At 42.7% G+C, this 17,719-nt stretch overlaps 1 protein-coding gene across 2 annotated transcripts in view; it reads right to left on the reverse strand.

Moving 5' to 3' along the window:
- Positions 1–7,818: 7,818 nt before the first annotated feature.
- Positions 7,819–17,719, reverse strand: part of LOC139281183 (protein tweety homolog 3-like) — a 186,095-nt gene continuing 176,194 nt past the window's right edge. For both annotated transcript variants that reach the window (XM_070901217.1, XM_070901216.1), the window contains one exon: positions 7,819–12,283. Coding sequence is in view for 1 of the 2 variants with exons in the window: in XM_070901216.1 (XP_070757317.1) it covers positions 12,218–12,283 (66 nt within the window). In the remaining variant the exon portion in view is untranslated. The remainder of the gene's footprint in view (positions 12,284–17,719) is intronic.

Consider the following 17,719-nt stretch of genomic DNA (forward strand, 5'->3'; position numbering starts at 1 on the left):
AGAGAGGGAGGGAGGGAGGGGGAGAGAGAGAGAGAGGGAGGGAGGGGGAGAGAGAGAGAGGGGGAGGGAGGGGGAGAGAGAGAGGGAGGGAGGGGGAGAGAGGGAGGGAGGGGGAGAGAGGGAGGGAGGGGGAGAGAGAGAGTGAGGGAGGGGGAGAGAGAGAGTGAGGGAGGGGGGGGAGAGAGTGAGGGAGGGGGGAGAGAGAGAGGGGGAGGGGAGAGAGAGAGAGGGAGGGGGAGAGAGAGAGGGAGGGAGGGGGGAGAGAGTGAGGGAGGTGGGGAGAGAGGGAGGGAGGGGGAGAGAGTGAGGGAGGGGGGAGAGAGAGAGAGGGAGGGAGGGGGGGAGAGAGGAAGGGAGGGAGGGGGGGAGAGAGGGAGGGAGGGAGGGGGAGAGGGGGAGAGAAGGAGGGAGGGGGAGCGAGAGGGGGAGAGAGAGAGTGAGGGTGGGGGAGAGAGCGGGGGGAGAGAGAGAGTGAGGGTGGGGGAGAGAGCGGGGGGAGAGAGAGAGGGGGGAGGGAGAGGGGGGAGGGGGAGGAGAGGGGGGGAGGGAGGGAGAGGGGGGAGGAGAGAGGGGGAGGGGAGAGAGGGAGGGGGAGGTCAGGTCGTGGAGGGGGAGGTCGGGTCGGGTCCAGTCGGGGGGGTGGGGGTCGGGTTGGGTCCAGTCTGGGGGGGAGAGGTCGGATCGGGTCCGGAGGCAGGGGTGGTGGGGAGTGGGGGAGCTGGTGTCGGGTCTGGTTGGGGGGGGGGGGGAAAGCAGGAGCTGGCCGTGGGAGGAGCCTTATTCATGCAGCCCCAGTGAGGCCATTCGGCCAGGGCTAGGGGCTGCGTGCTTCGGGCGCCTGGAGCTACTGCACTTGCGTGCCCACTGTAGCGCGCATGTGCAGAGGTCCCGGCCCTGTTTTCAGCGCAGGGACCTGGCTCCGCCCCCTACAGCTCCTGCTGTGCTGCGCCGAGGGCCAGAGGACCTGCAGGGAGGTGGAGAATACGGAGGTTTTTTTAGGCGCACATTGTGGCGCGAAAAACGGGCGTCCAGGTCGGGACTGCGCCGTTCTAGGTGCGTGTGGAAACTTGGGCCCATGGAGTGGAACTAAACGACAGAACCAGCGGGAACCTGTTCAACCTTTGCCGTCTCCAGGCCAGATCCAAGACCGTCCCAACCTCTGTTGTCAAACTACAATACACAGACGATGCTTATGTCTGCGCACATTCAGATGCTGAACTTCAAGTCATAGTCAACATTTTCACTAAGGCGGACCTAGAAACGCTTTTATTCAAAGTGAAACTCTGAAGTACCTGAATCCTTCATTAACGGATGTTATATACATGAAATTGGTCATATAAATAGATGTTAATCAATTCGCCTGCTTCTCAACTTTTGGCTTGCTGTAATATAACAAGGTGTTTGTGCAAACTGTGGGCTTTTGACCGTGGGTCTTATTCAAGGCCTGACTGACGGTACAAGTTTCTTCAGTTGACTGGCTACAACAGGGGATCGAGAGTGGGACAGTGCACTCAATACCTCCGTACAGCAACTTAAATTTATATCACGCGTTTTACTTAATGAAGTGCATCAGGATGTTTTACAGGGACAGGCGGTGGACACCAAGCAGGAAGTCAGAGGGAAGTTAGGGAAGGTGATTGAAGGTAGCGTCAGAAAAGTAAGTTTGAATGAATAAAGAGAGATGGCCAGACAACGATTTAAGAAGAGAATTCCAGAGTACAAGGCAAGGCTGGCCCCATGTTTGAAGACGATATTTTTGAAAAGCAGCATGTTGATAAGAAATGGCAGAAGACTGAGGATGGAGCTTTAGGCCATGCTGGAGATGAGCAGGCAAGGGAAGAGAAGCCATTCAAGATGAGCTGGTTACATTGTGGCTGACAGGTTTGAAATCAGGAGAGGGTGGTGTTACAGACGTGGAGTACAGAGAGATACCACTCCTCCCAAAGGGACTCTGTTCCCTATTTTTAAAACCAGCGCTTTATCCAATCCCATGCTTTATCCTGGATTTCTGTAGCTTTTAGTTTCAGTATAATTGATTCATGTGGATCTTTGTCAAAAGCTTTCTGAGGTCTGAGTTAACAATATCATATGGAGCTACACTACCTATTTCATCTGTAATGTTCACATGTGAAGAGTGTTTGTCAGGTAGGGACTTCCCTTCCCAAATTCATGCTGATAATTTATATTATTATACTCTCCATTGAAATAGTTCGATTAGGTACAAAAAAGATCCTTTTGTGGAGGCAGAGGGCATGGCTGAGGTACTAAATGAATACTTTGCACCTGTCTTTACCAGAGAAGAGGTTGCTCCCAATGTAGCAGTAAAGGAGCAGATCGGATAAAAATAGATAATGAGTAGGCACCTAAAAGGTTGGCATACCTCAAAGTAGAAAAGTCACCCTGTCCAGATGGGATGCATCCTAGGCTTCTGAGGAGAGTAAGGGTGAAAATTGCTGGGGCTCTGACCCCAATTTTCCAATCCTCCTTGGATATGGATGTGAGGAAGAACATTCTTGCTATTGAGGGAGTGCAGCGAAGGTTCACCAGACTGATTTCCGGGATGGCGGGACTGACATATGAGGAGAGATTGGATCAACTGGGCCTTTATACACTGGAGTTTAGAAGGATGAGAGGGGATCTCATAGAAACTTATAAGATTCTGATGGGACTGGACAGGTTAGATGCGGGAAGAATGTTCCCGATCTTGGGGAAGTCCAAAACCAGGGGTCACAGTCTTAGGATAAGGGGTAGGCCATTTAGGACTGAGATGAGGAAAAACTTCTTCACTCAGAGTTGTTAACCTGTGGAATTCCGTGTCGCAGAAAGTTGTTGATGCCAATTCATTGGATATATTCAAGAGGGAGTTAGATGTGGCCCTTACGGCTCAAGGGATCAAGGGGTATGGAGAGAAAGCACGAAAGGGGTACTGAGGGAATGATCAGCCACGATCTTATTGAATGGTGGTGCAGGCTCGAGGGGCCGAATGGCCTATTCCTGCACCTATTTTCTATGTTTCTTTGTGGTGCCAGAGGACTGGAGGATTGAAAATGTTACACACCTGTTCAAAAAAGGAGAGGGATAAATCAGTGGTGGGGAAACATTGAGAGATAATAATCCAGGAAAAAATTAATTGGTGCTTGGAAAATTATGGGCTAATAGATAAAAGTCAACATAGATTTGTTAAAGGCAAATCGTGTTTGAGTAATTTGATCGAGTTCTTTGATAAAGTAATGGAGAGGGTTGATGAGGGTAGTCATCGTCATCATAGGCACTCCCTTGAACGAGGATGACTTGCTTTTACGAGAGTTCACAAATGTTTCAATGAAGAACCCGATGTTCCTGTCCTGAACTCCAATTGAGGGGGTGGAAGATGCCTGTGCGTGAATTTTTTAAACATGTGGTGACCATTGCACATCAGCCACCACACAGGCTTGACAGAGCTCGGCCTTTATCCAGTGGCAAGGGTTAACCAGGATGACTGGAGACCTGCTCTGCTGCACGGACCTAGTGCGCACACATGTTGCAGTGTGGGCTGGCCCGTGCTGCCCCTGGGCCCCTGAGGGTAGTGCGATTGATGTGTATATGGACTTTCAAAAGACTTTGACAAAATACCACATGACAGACTTGTAAGCAAAATTAAAGACCATGGAATTAAAGGGACATAAAAACAGAAAATGCTGGAAATCTCAGTGGGTCAGGCAGCATCTGTGGAGAGAAAGCAGAGTTAACATTTCAGATTGATGGCCCTTCAGCAGATTTTGGATTAAAGGGACAGTGGTTACGTGCATACAAAATCGGCAAAGGGACAGAAAGCAGAGAGTTTTTCAGACTGAAGGGAAATATAGTGTTCCCCAGGGGTCAGTATTAGGACCGCTGCTCTTTTTCATATATATTATACTTGGACTTGAGTATACAGGGCATAATTTCAAAGTTTGTAGATGATAAAAAACTTGGAAATGTAGTAAACAATGAGGAGGATAGTAGCAGACATCAGGACTGGTGAAATGGGCAGACACGTGACTGCTGAAATTTAAATCAGCGAAGTGTGACATGGTACATTTTGGTAGGAAGAATGATAAGAGGCAATATAAACAAAATGGCTGATAAAATATATATGGAATCCTTGGCTTTATTATTTATATTATTGTTAATCAGCAAAAGAACTAGAGGCGAGATGAGGATTTTAAAAAAACGCAGTGAGTTGTGATCTGGAATACACTGCCAGAAAGGGTGTTGGAAGCAAATTCAATAGTAACTTTCAAAAGGGAAATGGATAAATACTTGAATGGAAAAGTTTACAGGGCTATGGGGAAAGGGCAGGGGAGTGGGACTAATTGGAGAGCTCTTTCAAAGAGTTGGCATCTGCACGATTGGCCGAATGGCCTCCTTCTGTGCTGTATCATGCCATGATTCAGTTACTCTAAGTTATCTGCATTGATGTTGGGTTACTGCCCTATATTTGCCTAGGTCCTTTTAAAATAGGTGCTACATTTGCTTGGCCTGAGGAACCTTCTCAGTGTTGAACAATTCCTTCACAACAATGGTCAATGTCCTGCAATTGTTCTCTGTAGTGTCCTTTAGAACCCAGTAGCCTTGTAGATTTGTTAGTCATACATCCCTTTAACCTTACTAAGTACCTCTGCAACACTGCCTTTAAAACCTTCTGTGATAAAGGATGACACAGGAATGGATAGCAAGTTAGTAGCTTTTTATTTGGTGAATACTTCTAGGAAATACTCATTTAACATTTTGGCTGTTTCATTTTGCTGTTTTTACCACCATCTCTGCACCTCGAATATCCTAACTTATTTTGCCAAATTCCTATACTCGTGAGTTCTTCCCTCTATTTCCTTGCAACCATCTTGGTGACTGCTTCTTTACAATTATTTACACATAGCTTTGATATCCAAAAAGAAGAAAAATACCTTCTCTTAGATTACACCAAAAAAGGGTACAAGCAAAAAAATGTTGCAGTATTACATTAATCTTTATTGGATTAAGTTGATAAATTAAAACCAGTTTGATTCCAGCTTTAACGGGACCCAAGCTGGAATATAGAAAATAAAATATATTTTCATTGGCACTGCATGAGTGATGCCAGGTTGCATGGGCTGCTGCTCCTAGTGTTAATTTCACTGTCAAGAATCTCTTCTCCCAATATTTTATCCTTTAACATACTTCCGCTTCACTTACATTTGAGACCAGCTGAATCGACATGAACTTGCATCACTTTAATTCTCAACTTGATCATGTGCAAAGATTGATTGGAGTAAATAAATATCTAAGGCACGATATTCCACCCATCGAGCCGTATTGTAGCGGTTGGATTGTAAAAAGAATTCTGGGGGGTATGAGCGTCACTAGCAAGGCCAGCATTTATTGGCCATTCCTAGTTTCCCTCGAGGTGGTGATGGTGGGCCATCTTCTTGAACCACTGCAGTCCTAGTGGTGAAGGTTCTCCCACAGTGGTTAGGTACAGAGTTCCAGGATTTTGACCCAGTGACAATGAAGGAATGGCAAAAGAGGTCCAAGTCAAGATGGTGTAGGATTTGGAGAAGAACTTGGGAGCTGATGGTGTTGTCCTGCAGATGCTGCCCTTGTCCTGCTAGGTGGTGGAGGACACAGGTTTGGGAGGTGCTGTCGAAGGAGAAATTAAGCCAAGTCCCACCCACCTTGACAGAAATGCAGCAAGCTTGTATCCTGCCACATTTTCCACGAGGAGTGCCTACCTAAATCAGGTGGGCCTTCATTTTATTAATTTGAGGATGCCATGCCTGCATGGCAGTTTTCACAGTTCTGGTGTGCAGCATGCCTGATGCAAGGGCAGCAATGTTCAATGGGCGTTCAAGGTTGCCGGGTGGCTATAAGTAAGTCAGGTCATAGAAGGAATGCAGCAATATAAAAATAAATGTCTTTTTGGTATTTAACCATTTGTTTTTCTGCTTGGCAATCAATGCACTGTATGTACATCTCTCAATACCACCACTGGCACCAATGGGAATCCCACAATCGGATGTGTGAATCCCACATTAGCCAATGTTGGATACTTCCTCAGAATCCTACCAATCACAGCACATTATGGTTTCAGGATGCCATGTAGTTCAAGCTGCACAATTGATGTTCTGCCCACCTGCTGCTACCCATGCCTGCAGTCCAAGGTGACATGAACTTGCTGTGGCAGATGTAATCCTAGTGAAGGCTCTTCCCAAAGTAAGATGCTGCTGCAGACTTCCAATAGCATCATGAGGATATGTGAATACCAGATTAACCACATTGGATGCTTCCTCAGCACACCACTAACAGCATATCATGTTTTCATTGGCACTGCATGAAAGTGGGGCATACCAAAATGACCGGCAGCTGGTATTGCTTGAGTGGCCATACCCAAGATGCCACTAACCATTTCTGCACATCAGTAATGACCAGAGCAAACTCAGGGTCCTGTTCAGCAGGAAGGCAGCTGCAGATTACACCATTTGCTGCAAGAACACCTGCGGTAACCATGGGATTGGTGATGCAGAGGTAGCAATGGTCAATTCTGGCCTGAAAGGTGTCTGCACCGACTGTCAGGCAAGCTACAAGTTGACCTATGGGGATGGGATGGCACCGTCGAATAGGACAGAGCAACCCTCCTCCCAAGCACCTCATGCAGCACTGTCTTAATTGCAGCAGCCCAAAAGCAAATCAGGTGTTTGATCAATCACTTGTCTGAAGACTCATCGCAGCAGTTGGGGTTTTCTCTCCCGTCACTTTTACCTGCCTTAGTCCTCTGCGCTTCAGTATCAGCAAAGCCTGCTAGTGGGTCTGATGCTGTCTGAATTGTTGTTGTCCTATTCGTACACAGCTTTGGGACCGAGGTCGTGAAAGGCACTATGTAAGTGCAAGTTCTTTTCTTCTTTACAGGAAAATTGGGAGGCAAAAAGCCCAATATCATTTCAGTCTGCCCAAAACCTCGAACAACCATTCAGGCAAAAATTAGAAACATAGAAATTCACAGCGCAGGAGGTATTTTCGGCCCATCATGCCCGCGCCAAATGACAAAGAGCCACACGGCCCTCGGTCAGCAGCCCTGAAGGTTACATATAAACTTATGAACAATGGCGGAAAGGTAAAGAGCACCCACACAACTGCGACACCCCTTACACCGAAACATTCTACACTCCACCCCAACCAAAGCCATGTGACCTCCTGGGAGGCACAAAAACCAGATTAAAAACCCAGGCCAATTGGGAAAAAAAAACCTGGGAAAAACCCATCCAGGCGATCAAAACTAGTCCAGATCACCCTGGCCTTATTCGATCCCATGCAGGACTTACCATCGTATCTGCGCCGGCCAACAAGAGGTTATCCAGTCTAATCCCACTTACCAGCTATAGGTCTGTAACCCTGCAGGTTATGGCACTTTAAGTGCCCATGCAAGCCCCTTTTAAAAGTGGTGAAGTTTTCTGCATCCACCACTCTTCCAGGCAGTGAGTTCCAGATCCCCATAACCCTCTGCTGAGTAAGCCCCCTCTCAAACTGCCACTGTGCTCCCTCATAATTAACCTCTCCACCAAGGGAAATAGGCCCTTACTATCCACTATATCCAGGCCCCTCAAAATTTTGTACACCTCAAAGAAGTCTCCTCTCAACCTCCTCTGTTCCAATGAGAACAAACCCAGCCTATCCAATCTGTCCTCATAGCTAAGATTCTCCATTCGAGGCAGTATCCGAGTAAATTGTGTCTGAGAACTTGTCCTGTGCACATCCCCCACTTCAGTGACGGCTACAATGTGCTGGGGCCAGAAGAAATTACAGAAGTACAGTTGGCAAGTCCAACAAACTTTATTAGTTTCATTTTGAAAACATTGAGTTCAAGCTCATGAAAACCACAGGTTTGACATTTACAACATTTTACTCATTGGAAAAAAAAAGATTTTGTTTTGAAATGTTATAAATCTATTAAGAGCTACAGCAATTTTTAGCAAAAATAATAAAAGGCGCAATAGTACACAGGATCATTCTTCATTTCGTTTAATCAAAAAATAAAAATTGCTGTTTTAAAAACAGGCTTCACAAAACTACACTATTACTATATACTACAATTACCAGTTTTAAGTTACATAATATATAAGTAAAAATTGAAGCAGTTATGTTACACAACAAATTGTTTGAAATGGTTAAAAAAGTGCATTAAGAGGCAAATTACATTTCACCAATCAATGCCTGTTGTTCGTGCAGAGATATTCATTTGTGGATATAGCTTTCTACAAATGATAAAATTTCTATTAAAACACTTAAGGATTGTCTCACTAATACAACAGAGTAACTCTGGTTCACAATGTAACCAAATAGATTATACAGGACTCAAATTTTTACGTTTCAAAATTTTTACCTGCCAGCATTTTCCAATAATTTCAGATGTACTTCAATAATATTTCAAACTAAGTTCCAGATCAATTTTGTTAGAACTGCAATCATTTAAAACTGTTGAATAAAACTAAGCATTGATAAAAATTTAAAAAATTTTTATAAAAAAGGGGTTTAATGTAAGCAAGTGAGTTTTGCTGCTTAGAGGAAAGTCAAGAAGGGTCGGAACAGGGTCAGTGTGAAAGGTGGCTGCATTTGCGATAAAGCTTTTGGGATTAAGCTCATCAATATTATGTAAATAGGTTGTGTAATAATCACTTTCTACTAAATGATTCGATTCAATTCCATCCATCTGCTGTAATGGCAGGTATCACATTCAATGTGGCTATTGACCAAAATGTCACCCAATAAAAGCACATCATGTCATTGTGCAACCTCATAAAACCGGAGCCTTCTTTTGTTACACCAATTCCAATCTCCCATCAACAGTTAGACTTGAAGCCTTCTGAAAATAGGTATGCTTAATACAAGTACCTCGTATTTTAATCTCGCCTTCTGAACAGTTAGTTGACAAGAAAATACATCTAAAAGTAGGGCAAATCGCAACAGATTTTATGAACTTTTGTCTTTGTGAATTTCCACTGACCCTGGTCATAAAGTAACACATGTCCGTTTGAAATGGATTTTTGGCAAAAATGCTGGTTGGAAATTCAAACATCTCGAGTCCCCATGCTAGCAAGAGAATACATTAAGTACTACATAAAAGAGTATGGCACTACAAGGTTAAACCTGCAATGCTTAGGAAATTCACAGCAAATATCTTACAATCACCACAAGGTCCAGGTTGATGGTCAGTTTTACACCCAAGTGTCTCCAGTATTCACATTTTCAAGGTTGCATGGTTGATGTGCGTTTTCCAAGATGTAAAAAGATAAACTTTGGAAACCCATGTGTTACAGAATTAAAACAAGATTGTGCTTCTGAAAACGATCAAGAGTAAGTGCATACTTGCAGCTGAACACACCAGTCTTCTTTTGATTATCCTGCAGAGAACAAGTCAGGCTCAGCGACACATGAATAAAATGGAGAACATGTCCTGTTTGTTGCTAGATGGACAGAATTTCCAAATATCTAACACTTTATAAAGCCACTCTTAGTGCACACTGAATTCAAGTGCAACCACCATAATTCCCCATCCCAACTTCCAAGTAATGTATAATACATTTCATGGAGTCAATAGTAAAACAGAGCAGTGTTTTTTTTATTTTGACATGTAGTAAATTTAGATGTCTGTTTTTGTAGTAACGAACTTGTGTCTGGCTGCTGCAGGATGTGGCTCAGTGGGTTTTTTTTTGAAGCACAAGGCACTGTGCTCGAGGACAAGGATCGATATTTCAGGGAATATGTGTACGTAACCATTCAGCTTTAGTAAAGCTGAATCAAACTATTACAATGTGGATACCTATTTGGAACTACATTGGTTAGTGGTATGTTGGTAAAGCCATGCCTCATCATAGAATTGGATTTGACTGGCGTGAAGTATGCCTAAACGGAAGAAAGATTATACCAACATGAAAATTTAGAACATGGGGCTGTGGATCAGTGAAAATTAGTTTCCACAAATTTCTGTACTTCAATAGCTGGATAACGTATGCTTTTTGTTTTGGGAGTTTCAATTCCAGATTTCACTTTGGGGTGTAACGGCTTTATTCATCAATAAACGACTCAAACTACCAGAAATATTCCACTGTGCTCAGCACTATGGAGACTGCAAAACAAATAACAGTAATAGACCTAGGCATGAAGTGGTTAACAATGGTTTAATTTACCGTCAGTTATTGGAACAATTCTTCCTAAATATATTCTAGAAATTTCAGTATTTTATTCTTGCCAGCATATGGAGCAACCTTTTCCCAAGTTGATATAAATCCGAGCTCAATCCGCAAGACTGTTGGAAAAGTAACAGCAGCACTATGGCTTCCAAGTACAGAGATTGTTATTGAGATGCATTAGCAAGATGCATGGACTTGCTAAGCCAAATGGCCTACTTCTGTTCCATAATGACTCTGTTAGAAGTAAAAAGCCAAATTCTCTTGCACTTATGGCAGAGTAACTTTAGAATTAATTCACATTTTGAATATTTTTCACAAGAACATATTAAACATGGACTTGGAATGTTTCATTCAGGTTTAAATAGAATCTGTGGCAGGTTATTGCTCAGCTGTCAAGTACAGTAAAGTAGAAAGTCAACAGATTAAAGTTTTATTAAGAATCTTCCCAAGATTAGAGGTCATTGCCTAAAATTTGAGCGCTTTAATTCCAAACTTCCTTTTGACAATAAAAATTCCTCAAACTCGAACAAAGCTGGAATGTTTCTTCCTGAATCTGAACGACAAAACTGCCATAACGTGTTCTATAAGCAGCGGATTGGATTGTTAAACAGCACCATCGTTGAACATCAGCAGACACAATGAACGGTGGATTGTCACGATTCAGGCTTGAGGTTACATCTTTTTTCAAGATTGCAATAATTAATGGGGAAGAAACATTTTGAAGCTTTTAATTTAGCCAACTAATAAAATAAGTAAATTATTCTTAATATCATACTACTTAAGCCTTGTAATGTTCCACAGAGTCTCACAGGAAAATGAAGCTATTCTATAATCTGCAAGGGTGCTTTATCCTCAAGTGGTTAGATGCATTGATATGTTTCCAGTAATGTACAACTTTGAGCCAATTAAACTTGCCAAAAATCAGAAACTGATGTATAAAAAGCCTGTGCAGGTCAAAACACAAGAAAAGCTACTGTATCCTAATTTCAGGACAAGAAATTGCACCTTAAATAAAATTAAAACAAAACAGTAGCAAAACCACAGGAACTGCAATACATGTATTTAAAAAAAAATACAAAAAGAGGACTGAAAGGTTCTTATGTGCAGCACGTTAAAACATTTTCCAAGCAATACTGAAAACATGCACCTGTCAGGACTAGACATTTTCAGATATGATCTTTTAGCTTTAGAGCAGTTTCCAATCCAGAAGTTAAGACACGTGTATTTCCAGTGATAACTAGAAGCAAATTAACCGTGCTGGTTATTGGCTGGATTTCAAAGCTAATTTAGTGCATTTTCCCAATATTTACACAAAATTACTGTGGCAATATATACCCTCATTACAGATAAAACACCTCCTTTATATTCAACTCAAAAGTGGTTAAAAGTGATATTACAACCATAGCAAACTTAAACAGACCACAGGCTTCACTATGAACTCAGTAATACCCTAAAATGTCTCTCCACATTTCTAACTCTAAAGTCTTGGGATGCCACGATACTTCTTTTTGATCTTGTGACAATTAACAACGAACAGTATCACTGCACTCTAATATTTTGGCATCCCATCTTTGTGAACTTATCCAGATAAATCCAAACTTTGTTTCGATCTGAACTATTGTTTATTGATCTACAATGATTGGTGCACTTTACAATTATTACAACATGTAAAAACCAGCCGATACAATTATGGTGGTTTTGTTCATATGGTGATAGACTGGCGCACCTATATATCCTGACATCCCTGTTGCAATCTAGAAATGGGAGAACCTTAAATTGAAGCAAACTTGGAATGATGTAAAATGCGATATCGATAAAGTTGTGCAGGGTCTACAGATTTGACGATAAACATCCCCTAAGCATTCATACCACAATTTACTTTGGCAGAATTTGTTCATTCCTAGTAATCACTAATCGACCTATTACTGTACAGCTGTACAACTGATAGAATAGTGCTGCTCTCATTAAGTTAGTAAAACTGTATTAGTGGCATTGGACATGCAGAAGTTCCAGTTTTTTCCTCTCCTCCTGTAGTCTTAGTGGACGCTGTTGGTTTCAGGCCTGTTTGTGGCGAGGTATTTGGCTCTCATGCTGTTCGAGTACTGTGGGGAAATAGGAGACACCAGGTTAGCAAAATGGATTTAATTTGTACACAAATATTTAATAAGATAATCATCTTTACTAAAAGGCACTTTTCTCCCCAATTCTCCATTTCACACTTGTGCAAATGGTGTGATTTAAATAAATAATTACCCAGTTTCAGCAAAGCATTATTCCTAATCTCCCCCATCGACCCGGACAGTGATGTGGTGGCCATAATATCCAAGTTCAACTCATTACACTTGCAGGGAATAACCTTAGTGAGGCTTTTTAACTGTTGCAAATGTTGGAAGCGATTAATTTATACAACCAGGAGGCCTTCATATAAAAACAAGTTAATAGGTTTGTGAAACAAAAGCCTTCAACGTGAAATTGTATTTATTGTACGTGCCCCCTCCCCCCCCATGCTTATTGAAATGGGAGAGAACATTAAATCTGAAATGCAGTAATGGTGGGGTGCTTTGGAGAGGAGGTAGAACATGTTTGTGTAATTTCCCCCACAGAGGCACTAGAACAAGCACAGATTGCCTTTGTGGATTGCTTGCACTGACGACCTGCCTCACAATCTGGTGTTAAGCCTTCAAATATCAATATGCTACAGGGGGGTAGGGGTAACTTGGCAGCACAATTAGTGCAGTCATGGGGAAGTTGCATGCATATATCTTCAAACCAGAATTGGTTTAAATTAAAAAATGTTTACACCTTTGAACATTTTCCCTTATTTGGATCACCTCGTTTGTAAGGAATGAAATGGAGAGAGCCTTGGAATGCTGTACAATATACAAGCGAGATCCTTATTGCAAAACTATTGCTCCATTAAATTTACAAAATCAACACTGACAATGATTGGAAGGAAAGAACTTGACACAGAAATTGTAGTTAGGGGGAAAATGCTTCAAATGATCAAAATCAGTTTATTCCTGATAATTCAATGCATGAATACACTGAATTAAACATTTGAATTAAAAAATTGGAATGAAACAGAACTGGACACTTCTTCAGTGTAATTCAAGTTTGAATTATCAAGAGTAGACTGTATAAGTAAAACTTGTCAATAAATACCAGTAAGATTCCTGCAAATGGCACCAATTATAAACTGATGGAATCATGGTACATGACCCCAAAATAATGACAAAAATCCCAGAAACACAAGTGGTACAAATCAACTTTGACTTATTCGGTCATCATAAATCTGCAACCCCGCCAACGAGCAGTGGTTGGTGAAAAGACTTAGAGTAACACTAATGTAATGGAGCACGTCTGTTGAATTCCGTGTCTCACATGGGTTCTGTTTTCAGACCTGCATCTACTGATTGGTATTCCATTATTACTGAGCCTTCAATTGTGTTACAACTGGGGATAGGAGAACCATTTAACAGTCCAGCAAATTCTACATGCCCAAAACAAATCACATGCAATATCATACATTCTTGTATTAAGAAAAACAATTATCTTGAAGTTTAAAATGTGGCAGCGTGTCATCCAAGGGACAAGCTGCTCGCTTTTAACATTTTAGTCGGTAGTGCCCACCCCAGTACTTTCCTCAGGACCAGCTGGAGAGCCATTACAATGATAACATGGGATTACATAGAATATACAGCACAGAGGCAGGCCATTCGGCCAAACCAGTCCATGATAGCCTGCATTTTGTCATCCAATGAGCTAGTGATACTAAATCAGGATGTTGCCTTGGTTTTCAGAAGAGGGGGTGGTGGGGAAAGGGGAGAGAAGGGGGTGGTGGGGAAAGGGGAGAGGAGGGGGTGGTGGGGAAAGGGGGAGAGAAGGTGGTGGTGGGGAAAGGGGGAGAGAAGGTGGTGGGGAAAGGGGAGAGAAGGTGGTGGGAGGGGAAAGGGGAGAGAAGGTGGTGGGGAAAGGGGAGAGAAGGTGGTGGGGAAAGGGGGAGAGAAGGTGGTGGGGAAAGGGGGAGAATCTGCTAAAGGATAGACAGACTAAGTGAGTGGGCAAAAATTTGGCAGATGGAGTATAATGTTGGAAAGTTTGAGGTCATGCACTTTGGCAGAAAACAATCAAAGAGCAAGTTATTATTTAAATGGAGAAAGATTGCGAAGTGCCGCAGTACAGCGGGACCTAGGGGTACTTGTGCATGAAACACAAAAGGATAGTATGCAGGTACAGCAAGTGAACAGGAAGGCCAATGGTATCTTGGCCTTTATTGCAAAGGGGATGGAGTATAAAAGCAGGGAAGTCCTGCTGCTATACAAGGTATTGGTGAGGCCACACCTGGAATACTGCGTGCAGTTTTGGTTTCCATATTTACGAAGTTCAGAGAAGGTTCACGAGGTTGATTCTGGGGATGAGGGGCTTGACTTATGAGGAAAGGTTGAGCCTCTATTCATTGGAATTCAGAAGAATGAGAGGTGATCTTATAGAAACATATAAGGTTATGAGGGGGCTTGACAAAGTGGATGCAGAGAGGATGTTTCCACTGATGGGGGAGATTAGAACTAGAGGGCATGATCTTAGGATAAGGGGCCGCCCAGTTAAATCAGAGATAAGGAGGAATTTCTTCTGAGGGTTGAAAATCTGTGGAATTTGCTGCCTGAGAGCTGTGGAAGCTGGGACATGGGATAAATTTAAGACAGAAATACACAGTTTCTTAAATGATAAGGGGATAAGGGGTTATGGGGAGCGGGGAAGTGGACCCGAATCCATGATCAGATTAGCCATGATGTTATTGAATGGCAGAGCAGGTTCGAGGGGCCGTATGGCCTATTCCTGTTCCTATTTCTTATGTTCTTATGTTGAAGGTGGTGGGTGGGGGGGAAAGGGGAAGGGGAGCGAAGATGGGGGGGGGGAGGGGGAAAGAAGGGGAGAGAAGGCAGAAGAGAAAGTAAAATAAAAACCTCTGAAGTAGTAACAACCAGCATCGAGATAGCTAACTAATTTCCTGAGCTCAGCAGTTACAGTCCAGGCATATCTAGCTGGCTTTACCCATTTGAACAAGTCCTCAGGATCAGAAGTTGTTCAGTGTTATTTTGTCACTGAACACTCCCAACAGATTTCTTCCCAAAATAATGTGCCTTTGAAGAGATTTAATTTTAACAAATTTTCAACTAGACAGGTTATAGCATCTCAGTACTAATAACATTTATGAGAAATCAAACAATGCTAGCTTTTGCAGACCTCTTCTGGGTAAAACCCCATAAACAATCCTAGAAAATAGAGCCATGCACAGAACATTTATGATTCCTGTTAATAGTTAACTGTATAGCTTTCCTCCCATCATTGTTTCAGGTATGGCTCAGATTCTCGCAATGCCCCTACAACCGTTATTGCTGACTTGTGAAGCAGAAAGACAGGAAGTTATTGAATCAGCCAGCTTATCTAATGAATCACATAAAATTCCTCCAATGAAGGATTTAGTTACAAGTTATACTACAAAAGTAAACTTCTCAGTGACCATAAATATAACAAGTTTCAGCAAACATGACAAGATAAAGGGCTAAAATGGTTTGTTTTTTTAAATCCGTTTCAGATGCTGAAATGCAAAACACTCCAAAAAATTAATGCATGTTTGTCTTTAAATATGTAAAAAGTATACAAAAATATAGACATTACATATTTACATTACTTTTGCAGAAATTGGTTGGCTATCTGTCCACATTCACAGGGTAAAGTGCAATTATCTACACAATCATTCACCAGATCGAGAAGGAGGCCTAAACTTTGCTCCAGTACACGATAGATAATCCAATACCCCCCATTTAAAATAAATAGCTCAAACTGTGCCAGATTTATTTACATTAACTCATAGAATCCTACACAGATGTGAAATGTTATATTTCACATTTATTTATTTTTTTTAATTCATGTGAAACATTACTTAAGACGAGCCAAATGAACATAACTGGAAACTACAGACCAATAAATCTAATTGTAGGAAAATCTAGTGGATGAACACATTAAAAAAATCCTTTCTTGCTAAAGGACAATCAGCATGGATTCAGGAAGGGGCGATCACATTTACCATAATAGGCTGAGGATTTAGAAAATATTTCTCACATGGTAGAAAATGCAACACAGCTTTTGCCAAGGGTTCACATTGTAAGGAACAGAAGGTAAAGTATGATGCTGGGTATATTCAAAAGGGAGTTAGATGAAGTCCTTACTACTCGGGGGATCAAGGGGTATGGCGTGAAAGCAGGAAGGGGGTACTGAAGTTTCATGTTCAGCCATGAGCTCATTGAATGGCGGTGCAGGCTAGAAGGGCTGAATGGCCTGCTCCTGCACCTATTTTCTATGTTTCTATATAACCAGCTTAATATTAACAAAGGAGAGCCATAAATGGAGCTAGAAAGAGATTATGGGCAGAGTGCCCCTGAGATCAGTGTTTCGCTATTGTTTAAAATAGGTTTTAGATGAGGATAATGGTTAACAGGCCAGGGTCTCCCAGATGTCAGTGGGGATGTTGCGCTTTATCAAGGAGGCTTTGAGGGTATCCTTGTAACGTTTCCTCTGCCCACCTGTGTCTCGTTTTCTGTGAAGGAGTTCCGAGTAGAGCGCTTGCTTGGGTATCTTGTGTCTGGCATGCAAACAATGTGGCCTGCCCAGCGGAGCTGACTGAGTGTGGTCAGTGTTTCAATGCTGGGGATGTTGGCCTAGTCGAGGACACTAATGTTGGTACGTCTGTCCTCCCAGGGGATTTGTAGGATCTTGCGGAGACATCATTGGTGGTATTTCTCCAGTGACTTGAGGTGTCTACTGTACATGGTCCATGTCTCTGAGCCATACAGGAAGGCAGGTATTACTGCCCTGTAGACCATGAGCTTGGTGGCAGTTTTGAGAGCCTAGTCTTCAAACACTCTCTTCCTCAGGCGGCCGAAGGCTGCACTGGTGCACTGGAGACGGTGTTGAATTTCGTCGTCAATGTTTGCTCTTGTTGATAAGAGGCTCCTGAGGAATGGGAAATGGTCCACGTTGTCCAGGACCGCGCCGTGGATCTTGATGACTTGATGACAAAGTGGAGGAAGTGCACCCGGGAGGGTGCTGAGAGCATGAGAGATCAAGCGCAGGCAGCGGAAAGAGCGTGCGGCAAACCAGTCCCACCCACTCTTTCCCTCAACGACTATCTGTCCCACCTGTGACAGGGACTGTGGTTCTCGTATTGGACTGTTCAGCCACCTAAGGACTCTTAATGGAAGCAAGTCTTCCTCAATTCCGAGGGACTGCCTATGATGATGATGGTTAACACAAGAAATATTTCCTAGTTTGTAGGTAACAAAATAGTTGGCAGTGAAATGTAAGTAATGAGACAACTAGGTTCAGAAAGATTGAGATGTTTTGAGTAGTTGTGCCATTAGGTAGCAAATGCTTTCAATTAGGATTAAGTGTAAATTTAGTATGAGATCAAAGATGCAAAAGAGGGAAAGTGTGTTAAATGGAGCAGTACTGTTAAGTGTTCATCAGGAAAGAGATCT

Source organism: Pristiophorus japonicus, chromosome 15, assembly GCF_044704955.1.
Source record: "Pristiophorus japonicus isolate sPriJap1 chromosome 15, sPriJap1.hap1, whole genome shotgun sequence".
Taxonomy (NCBI): Eukaryota; Metazoa; Chordata; class Chondrichthyes; family Pristiophoridae; genus Pristiophorus; species Pristiophorus japonicus.